At 39.5% G+C, this 16249-nt stretch overlaps 1 protein-coding gene across 1 annotated transcript in view; it reads left to right on the forward strand.

The window, feature by feature from the left end:
* Positions 1-16249, forward strand: part of LOC105492809 (gasdermin C) — a 41352-nt gene that overhangs the window by 11386 nt on the left and 13717 nt on the right. Inside the window, exons 3-6 of the mRNA XM_071067832.1 lie at positions 1085-1305; positions 2309-2492; positions 12291-12456; positions 15352-15457. Coding sequence (XP_070923933.1) covers positions 1089-1305; positions 2309-2492; positions 12291-12456; positions 15352-15457 — 673 coding nt within the window. The 5' untranslated portion in view covers positions 1085-1088. The remainder of the gene's footprint in view (positions 1-1084; positions 1306-2308; positions 2493-12290; positions 12457-15351; positions 15458-16249) is intronic.

Raw genomic sequence — 16249 nt, forward strand, 5'->3', positions numbered from 1 at the left:
GTCATTATTCGGCCATCTTGGAACGATCCTCCACAAACCATCCTTTTCATATATGTTGTTTTTACCTTCAGTGTAGACTAGGACCTGATCATTTCTCATTACTTTGAGTGCAATGCCCTGGCCTACCCTGTCATTAATGATTACCTGTATTATTGCAAAACTGCCCTACTAGACTTCCCACTTCTGCCTGAACTCCCTTACTGCAGGCTAATGTCAACCCAGCCACCACAGACATCTCTCTGCAAAAGATGCATCAGATATGTCACTTGTGTGCTCAAATCCCTCCAAAGGCTTTTAATCTCACTTCAAGTAAAAGAGAGTGATGAAAATGACCGACAGGGGCCTTCACCAACTTGCCTTCAGTTTCTTCTGACCTCATCTTCTTTCCTTTCCACCTCACATATTCCAGGCATGCATTGCTTCTAAATCTTTTCACTTGCTGATTTCTCTACCTGGAATTCTTTTCTCCACATAATGTTCATTGTTTATACCTTGCCTCCTCTACATTATTGTTCAACTGTCACTTCTCAGTGTGGCTTTCTCTGTAAAATTGCAAACACCAACATATTCTCTACCACTATTCATATCATCTTAACATAAACCCTGCCTTCCCTCTGGCCCTTTAGTTGATGACAGTATTGAGCCCTTCCTTCTTCTTGTTATTTAGAGTATCCCTGGGTTAGAGGTGAGGAGATACCCAGGATTTCCTACTCCAACCATAAGGGGCAATGAATTTCACAGCAGTGCCTCTGTCAGAAGCCCAAATTGTCTCTAGAAGCCCAAAGTTGGAAGCCAGTTGTGGTGGTGTGTGCCTATAATCCCAGATGCTAGGTAGGCTGAGGTGGGAGAATCACTTAAGCCCAAGAGTTCAAGACCAGTCTGGGCAACATGGCAAGACCCTGTCTCAAAAACAACAAAAAAATGAACTCAAAGTTGAGAAAGTTATAATCTAGTCACTATTTTAAGTTAAGACCTGCTAATCTCATATGTAGATCTTTTCCTTTAGGGGAAATATCAATAATTGGTGAGAGTTTAACCATTTTCTTCCTTTCCCAACTGATGTTCTCCTTTCATCTCCTCCTAGCAACATGCCCTCCATGTTTGAACGCATTAGCAAAAATTTGATCAAAGAGATTGGAAGCAAAGACTTGACACCTGTCAAATACCTACTGAGTGCCACCAAATTACGTCAGTTTGTTATATTACGAAAGAAGGATTCTCGTTCATCTATTTGGGGACAATCTGACTATGTTCCAGTTGGATTCTCCCTCAATGATATCCTGGAGCCAAGTTCTTCAGTCCCAGGTATTGTCAGCCAGAGGCCTAGGAGGTGAGGGGTGAAAAACATGGGTGGTCAGAAAAAGATGGCCCAGCATCCAAAAATAACTGAGCACCTAGAAAAGAACTCTCAGGACTAGCCTTGCCTGTAGACAAGGGGCAAGAAACAAAGACAAATTGAGAATCCTACTAATTATCTGGATGTAGGCATTCATTAGGTCATTTAATATTTGCATCAGGCTCATGAGGATATTATCCCCATTTTACATAAGAGTAAATAGAAGGTTATACAATTGTCTGTTCAAAGTTATGTACCTGGGGGCTGGGCACTGTGGCTCATGCCTATAATCCCAGCACTTTGGGAGACTGAGGTGGGCAGATCACTTGAGGCCAGGAGTTCGAGATCAGTCTGGTCAACATGCCGAAACCCAGACAGGGTGGTGCACTCTTGTACTCTCATATACTCGGGAGGCTGAGACTCAATAATTGCTTGAGCCCAGAAGGTGGAGGTTGCAGTGAGCTGAGACTGCACCAATGCACTCCAGCCTGGATGACAGAGTGAGACTCTGTCTCAAAACAACAACCACCACCAAACCAAAAACAGTTTGTCTCTGGGAACTGGTAGAACTGCTATCCAAACCCAGGTCTGTCTGGCTCCACATCCCAAACATTTTCGGCCCCTGTGTGCTGCCCTCTGCGGCTGGGTGCTGTGCCTGCTGCAGAGGAGACAGTGTGCCTGGAAGGATGATCCCAGGGGTCTTCTGGACACTGTACATTTGACACCACTATTTCTCAGGGTGAAGATTTTATCTCTGTCACACGGTGCCCCTTTAAACATTTAAACATTTTCTGTCTGTAGTAATTTACGTTCAGTTGATTAGTTAGTTTTCAACAGAGTTTTAAATGAGTGGGAGGGTTGGGGCAAAATAGGTCTTTGTGATTTCATTCTGCTCACCAGCTGTTCTTGGCTAAACCTTTGAATTCTTGAATGAATTCTTGGCTAAACCTATGGTCATCTTTTCTTTCCCAGAAACTGTTGTGACAGGACCGTTCCACTTCAGTGACATTATGATCCAGAAGCATAAGGCTGATGTGAGTGTGAATGTTGGTGTAGAAGTGAGTGTGTCAGGGGAGGCCTCTGTGGACCATGGATGCTCCCTTGAGTTTCAAATTGTTACCATCCCATCTCCAAACCTGGAAGACTTTCAAAAAAGGTGAGGCCATGGGAGAGGAAGGGAATGGATCATCAGTATCCCAGGGGGTGCTATCCTTGAACACAAAAATACATCTAGCATGTCTTGTTGTAGGAATGAAAATCAAGATGATGACATCCCAGATTTTGCTACTCTTTTTAAGTATTCATATCTTCCTTTACTCGAGTAATAGCTATTAGTTACCTAACAAATACTTATTAGAGCAGTAACTACCCACTACTGTGCTGTTATTCATTGGGGATAGAATGAAAACAAGACAGATGTAAATACCTGTCATAAAGCAGCTTACATTTAGTGGAGACAAGGGATGGGCAGGGAGTAAGAAAATAAGCAATAAAAAATAAATTAACAAAGTATTAATTTAAGTGAGACAAAGACTCTAAAACTATTTATTTAAATGACATGTACATTACTGTCTTGGGATTTATTTTTTTTTTCCAGTTCTATTGAGATATAGTTGACAAATAAAATTGTGTGAATTTAAGGTGTACAATGTGATGATTTGATGTATGTATATATTGTGAAAAGACCACAATAAAGGCAGTTAACATATTTATTACTTCACCTAGTTATCTTTTTTTTTTTTTTTTGTGGTGAGAACATTTAATATCTACTCTTAGCAAATTTCAAATATACAATACAGTATTGTTAGTCTGTGTTCCCTTTGACCAATGTCCCCCCATTTCCCTGACTTCCTAACCCCTGCTAACCACCATTATATTTTGTTTCTATAAGTTTGACATTTACAGGTTCCACATATATGTGAGATTATACAGTATTTGTATTTCTCTGTTTGATTTTTATTTAGCATAAAGCCATCAAGGTTTATCCATGTTGTTGCAAATAGCAGGGTTTCTTCCTTTTTTATGGCTGAATAATATTCCATTGTACACACATACTATGATTTCTTTTTCCATTCATCTGCTGACAGGCACTTAGGTTGTTTTGGTGTCTTGGTTTTTGTGAACAATGCTGCAATGAACATAGAAGTGCAGATATGTCTTTGAGCTACTGATTTAGTTTTCATTGGCTGTATACCCAGAAATGGGATTGCTGGATCATATGGTAGTTCTAGTTTTAGTTTTTTGAAGAACCAACATACTGTTTTCCATATGGCTATATCAATTACATTCCAACTAATAGCATACAAGGATTTCCTTTAATTCACATCTTTTGCCAACACTTATCTTTTTGTTAAAAGCCATCCTAACAGATGCAAAGTTTTGTCTCATTGTGGTTTTGATTTCTATGTCCCTGATAAGTAATTTTGAGCACCATTTCATGTGCCTGTTAGCTTATTTGTATGTCTTTTATTTGGAGAAAATATCTATTTAGGTCCTTTGCCCATTTTTTAAATCAAGATTTTTGTTTTTGTTTTTGCAATTTAGCTATATGAATTCTTTATATATTTTAGATATTAACCCTTTATCAGGTTTGCAAATATTTTTGACCATTCTGTAGGTTGCATTTTCACCCTGTTGATTGTTTCCTTTGCTGTGCAGAAGCTTTTTAGTTTGCTGAATACCACTTTTCTTTTTTTAGCTGCTGGTGCTTTTGGTGTCATATCAAACAAACTGTTGCCATAACCAATCTTGAGGACCTTTCCCCCTGTATTTTCTTCTAAAAATGTTTTAAGGTTCCGTATCGTATATTTAGGTTTCTAATCTACTTGGAGTTGATCTTTGTGTATAAGGTAAGGACCCAGTTTCAGTCTTTTGCTTGTGAATATCCAGTTTTCTCAACACCATTTTTTGAAGACACTATCCTTTATCCCACTATCTATTCTTGTCACGCTTGTCAAATATTAATTGATCATACACATATGAGTTTATTTCTTGGCCCTCTACTTGATTCCACTAGTTTATATGTCTGATTTTACGCAAGTGCCGTAAGTTTTAACTTCTGTAGCTTTGTAATATACTTTGAAATCAGGAAGTATGGGGTGTCTAGCTTTGTTTTTCTTGAGATTGCTTTAGCTATTCTGGGTCTTTCCATAAGAATTTTAGGATTATTTTTTCTATTTCTGTGAAGATTGTCGTTGGTATTTTGATAAGAATTGCATTGAATCTATAAATTGCTTTGAGTAGTATGACATTTTAATAATATGAATTCTTCTTATCCATGAGCACAAAAATTTTGCTGTTTATTTTTGTCTTCTTTAATCAATTTTGTAGTTTTCAGTATATAGACCTTTCACCTCCTTGGTGAAATGTATTCACAAGTATTTTATTATTTTTGATTCTATTATAAATGGATTTTTTTTTATTTTTATTTTTATTATTTTTTTAAAGACAGAGTCTCACTCTGTCACCCAGGCTGGAGTGCAATGGCATGATCTTGACTCACTGCCACCTCTGCCTCCCGGGTTCAAGCAATTCTCCTGCCTCAGCCTCCCAAGTAGCTGGGATTACAGGTGCCTGCCACAATGCCCAGCTAATGTTTTGTATTTTCAGTAGAGATGGGGTTTTGCCATGTTGGCCAGGCTGGTCTCGAACTCCTGACCTCAGGTGATCCACCTGCCTCAGCCCGCCAAAGAGCTGGGATTACAGGTGAGAGCCACCATGTCCAGCCTATAAATTGATTTTTAAAGATAGTTCATTGTTTATTTATAGAAATACAACTGATTTTTAATGTTGATTTTGTATCCCGCAACTTGACTGCATTTATTTATTAGTTCTTATATTCTTAAAATGAAGTTTTTAGGATTTTCAATGTATAAGATAATATCATCTGTAAAGAGATAATTTTACTTCTTTCTTTCCTATTTAGGTGCCTTTTATTTATTTATTTTTCCCTAATTTCACTGGCTAGCATTTCCAGTGCTATACTGAAGAGAAGTGGTGAGGGTGGACATTCTTGTTTTGTTCCTTATTTTAAAGGAAAAGCTTTTCAACATTGAGCATAATGTTAGCTGTGGACTTTATTATGACCATGTATAGCTTTCATTATGTTAAAGTACATTTCTTCTATATGTAATTTGCTGAGAGTTTTTATCATGACAGGATGATAAATTTCACCAAATGCTTTTTCTACATCTACTGAGGTGATCATATGGTTTTTGTCCCTGATTATGTCAGTATGTTGTATTGTATTTATTGATTTGCATGTGTTGAACCATCCTTTCATTCCAGGGATAAATTCCACTTGATTATGCTGTACGATCCTTTTAATGTGCTGTTAAATTTGGTTTGCTAAAATTTTGTTAAGGACTTTTGCATCTATGTTTATCAGATATATTGGCCTGTAATTTTCTTTTCTTGTTGTAATGTGCTTATCTGGCTTTGGTATTAGAGTAATGCTGGCCTTGCACAATGAATCTGAATTATTCTTTCCTCTTCAGTTTTTTGGTTTGAGCAGCATTGATGTAATCTTCTTTAAATGTCTAGTAGAATTCACCAGTGAAGGCATTCGGTCATGGGCATGTTTTTTGGGAGCTTTTTTGATTACTGATTCAATCACCTTACTTGTTAATGATATGTTTATATTTTCTGTTTCTTCATGAGTCAATCTCAATATGTCATATGTTTCTAGGAATTTATCCATTTCTCTTAGATGCCCCAGTTTGTTGATATATAATTGTTGATAATAGGCTCTCATGATCTTTTTTATTTCTGTGGCATCATTTGTATGTCTCCTTTTAACTATAAATTTATTTATTGGAGTTCTTCTTTCTTGGTTTGTCTAGCTAAGGGTTTGTCAATTTTTAATTTTTTTCAAAAACCCCTCAGTTTTATTACCTTTTCTATTGTTTTTCTATTTTCCATTTAATTTATTCTGCTCTAATCTTTTTTTTATTTATTTTTATTTTTTTAGACAGAGTCTTGTTCTGTTGCCTAGGTTGGAGGGCAGTGGTCAGCGGTGTGATCTTCGCTCACTGCATGCTCCGCCTCCTGGGTTCACGCCATTCTCCTGCCTTAGCCTCCCAAGTAGCTGGGACTACAGGCACCCACCACCACACCTGGCTAATTTTTTTTTTTTTTTTTTTTTGTATTTTTAGTAGAGATGGGGTTTCATCATGTTAGCCAGGATGGTCTCGGTCTCCTAACCTTGTGATCTGCCCGCCTTGGCCTCCCAAAGTGCTGGGATTACAGGTGTGAGCCACTGTGCCCAGTCTGTTCTTCTTTTCTAGTTCTTTAAGGTATAAAGTTAGGTTGTTGATCTGAATTATTTCTATTTTCTTAATGTGGGTGTTTATAAACTTTCCTCTTAGAACTGCTTTTGCCGTATCCCATAAGTTTTGGTATGTTGTGTTTTCATTTTTGTTTGTGTAAGATATTTTTTGAATTCCCTTTTGATTGCTTCTTTGACCCACTGATTGTTCAGTTTAATTTCCACATATTTGTGAATTTTCTGAAATTCCTTGTTATTTCTAGTTTTGTGCCATTGTTATTGGAAAAGATACTTGAAATAATTTCTGTCTTCTTAAATTTGTTAAGACTTGTTTTGTGGCCTAACATATGGTCTATCTTGGAGAATGTTCCATGTGCTCTGGAGAAGAATTTGTATTCTGCTGCTGTTAGATGGAATGTTCTGTATATGTCTGTTAGGCTCATTTGGTTTATAATATTTTTTTCAAGTCTTATATTTTTGCATTGATTTTTTTTTTCTGGGTGATGTGGCCATTAGAGTGGGTATTAAAGTCTCTTACTAATTTTGTATTGCTCTTTATTTCTCCTTTTAGTTTTGTTAATATTTGATTTACATATTTATGTGCTCTGATGTTTCGTGCATATTTATAGTAGTATCATTATATAATGACATTCTTCTATCTTGTTACAGTTTTTGACTTAAGTCCATTTTATGTGACATATATGTGTGTGTATATATATATATATAAATAATGTGTGTGTGTGTGTGTGTGTGTGTGTGTCTATGTAAGTATGGCCACCCTTGTTCTTTTTTGGCCATCTTTTGCATTAGAATTTCTTTTTCCATCTCTTCCCTTTCAGCCTGTGTGTCCTTAAAGCTAACACGAATCTCTTTTAGGCAACAAGTCATTGGATCTTGCTTTCTTATATATTTATCCACTCTGTCTTTAGTTTGGAAAATTTAATCTGTTTACATTTAATATAATTATTGATAGGTAACTACTTGCTATTGTCATTTTAATTGTTTTATGACTTTTATAGTTTTTTTCTTTCCTTTTTTCTCACCTGCCATCTTCCTTTGTGATTTGATTACTTTTTGTGGTAGGATGCTTGATTCCTTTCTCTTAATCTTTTGCATACCTACTACAGGTTTTTCCTTTGTAGTTACAATGAGGCTTACATAAAATATCTTATAGTTATAATATCCTATTTTATGCTGATAACTTAATTTTGGGGGATTAATTTTTTTTGGGGGGTCAACCTATTTTGGACATTTTTGAGACAGTCTCACTGTGTCATTCAAGCTGGAATGCAGTGGCACAATCTCAGCTAACTGCAACCTCTGCCTCCTAGATTTAAGCAATTCTCATGCCTCAACCTCCCAAGTATGTGGGGCTATGGGCGTGTGCCACTACAACTGGCAAATTTTTTGTATTTTTATTAGAGACAGGGTTTTGCCGTATTAGCCAGGCTGGTCTTGAACTCCTGGCCTCAAGTAATCTGCCTGCCTTGGACTCCTAAAATGCTGAGATTACAGACATGAGCCACCATGCCTGGCCTTCAGCTTAATTTTGATTGCATAAAAAGCATTATACCTTTACTTCTTCCCCTCATTGATATTTTAGGTTATTGATATTATGATTTACATATTTTTATACTGTATATCTAAAAACAAATTATTGTAGAGTTATTTTTAATATACTTAAAACATTTTTATACCAGAGTTGAAAATCATTTATGTACCACATTTAGAATATTACAGAATTCTGACTCTGATTGTATATTTTCCTTTACTGACGAATTTTACACATTCATGTGTTTTATGTTGTTAATTAACATATTTTCATTTCAACTTGAAGAATTCCCTTTTGCATTTCTTGTAAGGTGCTCTGCCCTCATGAATGGATTAATATCATTATTGTGGGAGGTGGGTAGTTTTTGCAGGAGTGGGCTGTTGACAAAAGGGTGAAGTTCAGCGCTTATATTCTCTTTGTCTTGTGTGTTTGCTTCTGCTTTTCACCATCTTCTATGAGATGACATAACACCAAATGCTGGTGCCATGCTCTGAGGCTTCCCAGCCTCCAGAATCATGAGCCAAATAAACTTCAGTTTTATATAATTTAGCCAGTCTGTCATATTCTCTTACAGCAACAGAAAACAGAACAAGACAGCAGTTTTTTTTTCTTTCAGTATCTTGAATATATCATCCTTTCCTAGCCAGGTTTCTCCTAAGAAATTTGCTGATTGTCTCATAGATACTCCCCTGTATGTAATGAGTAGCTTTTCTCTTGTTACGCTCGGTATTTTCTCTTTATCTTTGACTTTGGATAATTTAATTGTACTGTGCCTTGGTGTAGACCCTTTTGGGTTGAACCTATTTGGGAAATTTTTAGTGTCACAAATCTTGATGCCCCCTTCTCTCTCAAAATTTGGGAGTTTCCTCCTCTCCTCTCCTCTCCTCTCTGCTCCTCTCCTCTCCTCTCTTTTGTGACAGGGTCTTGCTCTGTCACTGAGGCTGGAGTGCAATGGCACGATCCTAGTTCACTGCAGCCTCTACCTCCTGGGCTGAAGTGATCCTCCCACCTCAGCTTTTTGAGTAGCTAGGACTACAGGTCCTAGCTACTCAAGGTGTGTGCCACCAACTTGCTTAAATTTTTATTTTTTGGAGAGACATGGTCTCAATATTATGCTCAGGCTGGTTGTGAACTCCTGGACACAAGTGATCCTCCAACCTTGGTCTCCCAAAGTGCTGAGATTATAGGTGTAAGCCACTGCCCTTGGCTATCATTATTTCTACAAATAGGCTTTTTATCTCTTTCTCACTCTCTTATGTTTCTGGAGAATATTATATTTTGTTTCACTTGATGGTATCCCATAAGTGCCATATATATTTTTTCACTCTGCATTCTGTTTTCTTTTTATTCCTCTGACTGGGTACTTTCAAATTGTCTTTGAGTCCACTAATTCTTCCTTTTGCTTGATTGAATCTGCTGTTGAAACTTTCCTAATTTTTTTTCAGTTTAGTTACTGTATTCTTTATCTGTAGGATTTTTTAATGGTTTCTATTTCTTTGTGGAACTAATTTTGTATATTATTTTCTTAATTTTGTTTCATCGTCTATCTGTATTTTCTTGTAGTTCATTGAACTTCTGAATTCTTTGTCAGTTGGTTTATAGATCTCCATTTCTTTAGAGTCAGTCATTGGCGTTTTATTAGTTTCCTTTGGTGGTATAACGTTTTCCTGATACCTCATAATCCTTGTATCTTGCATTTCTTTTTGTGCTTTTGAGGCAGCAGCCACTTCTTCTAGCCTTAACAAGTTCATATCAGTAGAGATAGACCTTCACCAGTCAGTCCAGCCTTTGGTTCTAGATGGACTGGCTGTTAGTGTTCATGAGTAAGTGTGGGTTGCTATTCACACTCTCTAGTTGGTGCAGCCACTGCCCACACTCTGAGGTGGAACTGCTGGCTGTGCTCATGGTTGGGCTGGATCACTGGCTGGGTTCTGTGATCAGGAAGAGCTGTTGGCTGGGCTCCCTCATAGGGTGGGGATTTTGACTGGCTTTGTGGTCAAGTGGGGCCACTGGCTGGACCCCACAATCACCTCTTGTCAGATGTTGTTGCAGCCTGTGCTCCTTGTGATACTGTTATTTAAGGTATATAATTGGGCAGGGCTTTAGGCTGGGCTCTGAAATTGCCCCTGGTTGGGTGGGGGCCCATGAAGTGCTCCCTGACTGGGTGTGCTGCTGGCTGAATGCCATGTTCAGATGGAGCCACAGACTAGGTTTTGTAATTGGTGATGGTCTCAGGCTGTGCTTTGTAGTTGGGCAGGCCACAGGCTGGGCTCCATGTGTGGGTAGAGGCACAGGCTGCACTGTGTGCTTGTGCTGGGTCACTGACTGGGAACTTGATCCAGGTAGGGCTACTCACTTTGCTCCATGGTCAGTCATGGTCACTGAACTCCTAGATTGGCTGGGTTTGTAGCCTGTGTCCCCACATTTGGGTGTGGTTGCAGGCAGAACTTCAAGGCTGTGTTGGGTTCTTGATCAGGCTCCTTCATGAGGCAGGGTAACAGACTATGCTCCACAGTTAGGCAGAGTTACCAGCTTGACTTCCTGCTTGAGCAGGGCCTGGGGCTGGGCTCTGAACTTGGAAAGCTTCACTGTTTGGACTTCCTGTTCAGGCCAGGGCAGAGGCTGTGCTCTGCAGTTAGGTGTGGTTGCTGGCTGGCCTTCCTATTTGGGCAAAGTCTTAGGCTGGGCCCTGAGGCTGGGCAGAGTTGTGGAGGATCCTTGGTCTGTTGGGACCAGAGGCTGTGCTCCACAGTTAGGCAGCATTGCTGGCTGGCTTTCCTGTCTCACAAGGAACTTAGGTTGGGCTCTGAGACTGACCTCCACAGTGAGGCTATACCACTGGCTAAGGATGCAAGCCAGACAGAAACTGCCTACCATACTTCCTGGCCAGACAATTTGGTTGGCTTGGGTCTACAGGCGGGCAAGCTGCTGGCTGGTCTCTCTGATTGGGTGCCACTGCTAGTAGGAATGCAGTGTCACTGCCAAGATCCATGCAATGATTGCTGAAGCCTTGACCACTTCTTTGCTTCTAGGTGACCCAGGTGGTCCAGTCCTGCCGATTCCCTCAATGTTCTCTGTGACATGGGACAGAGCTGGACCTCCTAGGATGTGCTTTGGAATGCTTTTTGAAGCTGGATAGCTACTTTGGCTCTCTTTTTTCCTGTTGAAGAGATTGTGGGCCCAGGGGAACTCCATCCATGTTGTGATGGTGCTTGGGGGAAGGGTGATTCTGCCAAAGTAAAACTCTTACTCTTACCCTTCTAATGAAGGATAAGTGGCAAGGTCAGTGAGTTGGAAGCCTAGACAACCAGGATAAAGGAGATATAACATGAAGCTTGGAAGATAAGTAGTTGTCACATAACATAGCATCTAAGGACATGGTAAGAAGACAGCAATGACAAAACCTAATATTGTGTGCTCAGTAACCTCCTCTACTGAAAGGCAAATTAAGAATCCCTCAATATTCCACATGACTGTTATCTAGGACACTGACTCCATGGGTGCCTTGAGTAGAATCAAGGTTGAGCCTCAGAAAGAACTGAAATAGAAATGAAATCTGTCTTCAGTACTTCAAACCATTCATATGTATCCCCAGAAACTACATCATCAAGTCAGCCCTACCAATCCACCCACCAAGGGCAGTAAATCTGTAAAGGTCATAAAATCATCCAGAGTCTTCCCTTCTTCATCCCACTTTATCTGTCTGCTCTCCAGCCCACCCTGATTGTGCTAATGGACATGTTTGATGTGAATACCCAGCTTTGACAACAGGACTTCCTAAAGACCGTTCTCAATCATCTGGACCTGTCTGCTTCTAGCCTTTTTTTTTCTGAGAGACCCTAGTGTTGAAATTCTATAAATTACCCCTTAACAGGACCAGTATAATTTAGCAAAATGCAGATGCCTTTAACAATATGGTACATATACCCTCACACCTGAACCACCATCAATAGGATCTCCTTCATTCTGTATGTCAGATAAAACTTTCTGCTGCCCTAACACCCACTGGGGGCTCACCTTTCAGGGTCCAAAGGCATTGCACCCCTCCCAGGTCTTGAGGAGAAGGGCCCCCAGGGTAACCTGAAAAGGCATTGCTTTCCCACTCTGACTCTCCTCCTCCTTCCTTAAATCCCCAGGAAACTGTTGGATCCAGAGCCATCATTTCTGAAGGAGTGCCGGAGGAGAGGGGACAACCTGTACGTGGTGACAGAAGCTGTTGAACTGATCAACAATACTGTGCTGTACAATAGCAGTGGTGTGAATATTTTAGGGAAAATTTCTCTTTGGATTACCTATGGCAAGGTATAAAGTTGTCCTGAAGTGGGATTGAAGTACAAAACATATAGCCCATCCTGGCAGCCAAGCTTCATTTCCTAGAGGGCTCTGGACTCTGTTTCCAGGGATTACAAAGGATGGAGTCATTATTTCCCACTTCTTACCTGTCAGTATATCCTGACTTCTGATCTGAGAGTATATTCTAATATCCTCCATTATAGTGTTTTACTATGGGGTCATGCAGTATTGACAAAATCAGAAATATATTTAATTATTTAGTATTGTGTTTTGCTTTGGGTAAATGATAAATTCTGCAGAATGCAAGTGTGTGACCTCTGTGTTATATACAGTCTAGTTTTGTGGCTGGAAGAGATGTGGGACCACTAGCACCAAACCCCAGTTGTTAAAGTACTTTAAGATAACCTGATGAGAAATATTTCAAGGAGTGAGATCAAAGTATTTTCAAGAACATGTGACTTACACGAGTCATTCACAATAACCAAGTATAATATTTTTAATATAAATAAATTCATTTATCAAATATTCAGATTAAGTATGGGTCAAGGACATATAAAGTTTGTGTGTGTTATAATGTGCTTTTACACTATGTCTGTGTAATTTGTCCTTACTTAAGAGCTTTAGAAACTAAAGAAGAAACCTGATATGCATACTAACTTTCCCAATGCCAGTGAGTTACTGCTAAAAATTAGACAAATGGTAACAGACTCCGGAAAGCTGGAATAGTGGACCCCCACCTGCAGCAGGGAAGAAAGTCTAGAAACAAGAATCCCCAAACGGTTCAGGAATCGGAGGCACTAGCTATCTCTGAAGATAGGGTATAGGTGGGACTGAAAGTAAGAATATTGATTGGAAATCTTTTTAATTTTTTAAAAAATGTTTGTGGGTATATAGTAGATCTATACATTTATGGGGTACGTGAGATATTTTGATACAGGCATACAATGTGTAATAATCACTCCAGGGAATCTTTATAAGGAATACTCAGAGCCCAAATCCCTTCCCACCTCTGCATAGCCAGGCACCTACCCTCACCACTCTGGCAGAAGATCTTGTGGAAAACTTTTTCCCTGTGGATTCTAGATTTACGGAGACTAGTTACAGTGAAGGGTGGGAGTGAGAAGCCATGTTGGAAAAGGGAAATAGGTGCAAGTCCTCATTGAGAGTGGGAACATTGAGTCCCTTTCCCCATTCAGCTCCAGGCATCATGTCTCTACCCTTTCTACCCCCACAACACACAGCCTAGGCAGGATATTGAAGAATTATTTCCTAGGAAAATTAACCAGTACAGAAGAAATAACTAAAAATCCCCCAACGACTGGAGACTCCAAAGAGATAGTTTAATCCCTGCCTGGTTGCCCCAAAGTGAAACCTCTACTCAACATGCCCTGCCTAGGCACACTTAGCAGCTTTCATGCTTCACTTGTTAGCGAAACAGAAAAAAATCACAGACACTTGAGGAAAGCCTAAAACACAAAACAAAAACACTTTGAAATTAGGAAATTAGAGGAAACAAAAACAACATAGGAAGGTAAGAAATACTTGATCCCATTAAAGAGATAATATTTTATTTTCATGAAAGAATAATGCTCTGTAAAAAGGGTATTTATAGCTCTTAGAAATTAAAAATAGAGTAGTAGAAATTTATTATTCTTTTACTTAAATAGAAGAATCAAAAAGCAAAATCAAAGAAATTTCCAGGAAAAAGTAAGCAAAAAGACAGGAGAATATTCATTAAAAAAATTTGGAGGCTAGGCATAGTGGCTCATGCCTGTAATCCTAGCACTTTGGGAGGCTCATGCAGGTGGATTGGTTGAGCTCAGGAGCTCAAAACCAGCCTGGGCAACATAGTGAGACCTTGTCTCTATAAAATATAAACAAAAAATTAGCCAGATGTGGTGGCGCATGCCTGTAGTTCCAGTTACTTGGGAGGCTGAGGTGGGAGAATTGCTTGAACCTGGAAGTTGCAGCTGTTGTGAGCCATGATTGTGCCACTGCATTCCAGCCTGGGCAACAGAATGAGACACTGTCTCAATTAAAACAAAACAAAACTTGAGGATCAGTCAAGGAGATTTAACTACTCCTGAATAATAGGAGTTCCAGAAGGGGAGAACACAGACATAATGCAATGTGGAAAATCTTTTAGGAGGAAATACAAGGAAGGTTCTGAGACCCAAAGAATGTGTTTCCAGAATGAAAATGTCCACTGAAGGCATGGTTTCTTGAGTCAACATAGATCTACCCCATAAAACTTAAGAGTGAATTTTCAGAACACTTACCTCAAAAAGACAACAATAAATATTTCTAAAAGGGAAATAAAGTCATATTCCAGAGAATTCCAGCCAAGAATTGTATGACCAGTCAAAATAGCAATCAAGTGTGAGAGGTACAATAAAAATGTTTTTAGACGCACAAGTTCTCAAAAAAATGTGTCCCCCATCTCCTCTGGAGAGAATGAGTAAAGAAACAGAGAAGGCACAGGGACATCACATTAACTGAATGTGGTGATAAAGGAAAGATGGGAGTGGTGAAAAGCAGTTTTGTCCAAGTATAAACAGTGAATATTACCTTAAAAATTGGGATATTCATGTTTTAGGAAGATAGGAGAAGGGAAATAAGGAATGAGGAAAGAGAAGGAAAACAAATTCATCATAATCAAAAAGAGAATAAATAGTTAAATCTGGAAAGAAATAAAAACATTGCAATATCAACATGAAATTGAGAAATGGGAAGATGAGCACAGGATGAAACAAGGAAGAAAGAGCAGTGATTGGAAATCACAAGTCAGCAGTAGGGAGGATGAGAGCAGGGAATGCTGGTGGTTTTCCTCATGAGCTTTCTAGAGCCATCTGACCTTTAAAATTACATACATTTAATACTGTATTGTCTGGTTTCTCTCCCCAGGGTCAAGGCCAAGGAGAGAGTCTCAGAGTGAAGAAGAAGGCGCTGACTCTGCAGAAGGGCATGGTGATGGCTTATAAGAGAAAACAGCTGGTTATCAAGGAGAAAGGTGGGAGTAAGCAGAGCTCAGCAAGGCAGATGGTGGTGGAGGGGGGTGTCTACTTCTCCTGAGAGAGAGAAGCAAGAGGAAAATAGCCATAATATGCAATCTTTGCTCTGCCTATCCAAGGAGAAGCATGCACATTTCTTACTGTCCAGGGCACACACCCATCTTACCACACAGAGGTACCTCCAAGCATGGCCTGGCTGAAATGCTGCTACTGGGAGATACAGAGACAGCCTCATACATGCAAAATAATCCAACTTGTTCATCTTGGAGTGTTGTTAGCACTGGGCAAATTCCAACCCTACTCCTAACCATCCTTATTCACTTAAGTACCCTCAGCAACTCTTCAGTCACAGAGAATTACCCAAGCTTACCCATAATCCCATATTAAGGTCCTATGAGGTAACAACATCACAATCACAAACAAAACTGCACACACAATGCCCTAAGAACATAAGCCTGAATTTTATCTACATCTTTCCCTCCTTCATCAGCCTCAAAATGCACAGTTCCTGACCACACACACTTTGGGTTTTGACTCCATGTGGGCAGAAGCATCTGTGTCAGTTGCATACCTGGGTGTGATGGTGAGTGCTGGGAACACAACCGGCTCTCAGAGTCCTTGTTCTCTCCCTTCCCAAATGCTGAGTCCCAGCTAGAGCTCATTCAAATACAGATCGAGCTCAGCTCCTCATTCTCGCACACTCACTCTCACACTCTACTGCCTATAGTATCCGCACTGCAACATGGTCAAGGGAATGTCCTGATGTCAGTTACCTCCCACCAGTGGCCGTA

The sequence above is a fragment of the Macaca nemestrina genome, chromosome 8 (assembly GCF_043159975.1).
Source record: "Macaca nemestrina isolate mMacNem1 chromosome 8, mMacNem.hap1, whole genome shotgun sequence".
In the NCBI taxonomy this organism is placed as follows: domain Eukaryota; kingdom Metazoa; phylum Chordata; class Mammalia; order Primates; family Cercopithecidae; genus Macaca; species Macaca nemestrina.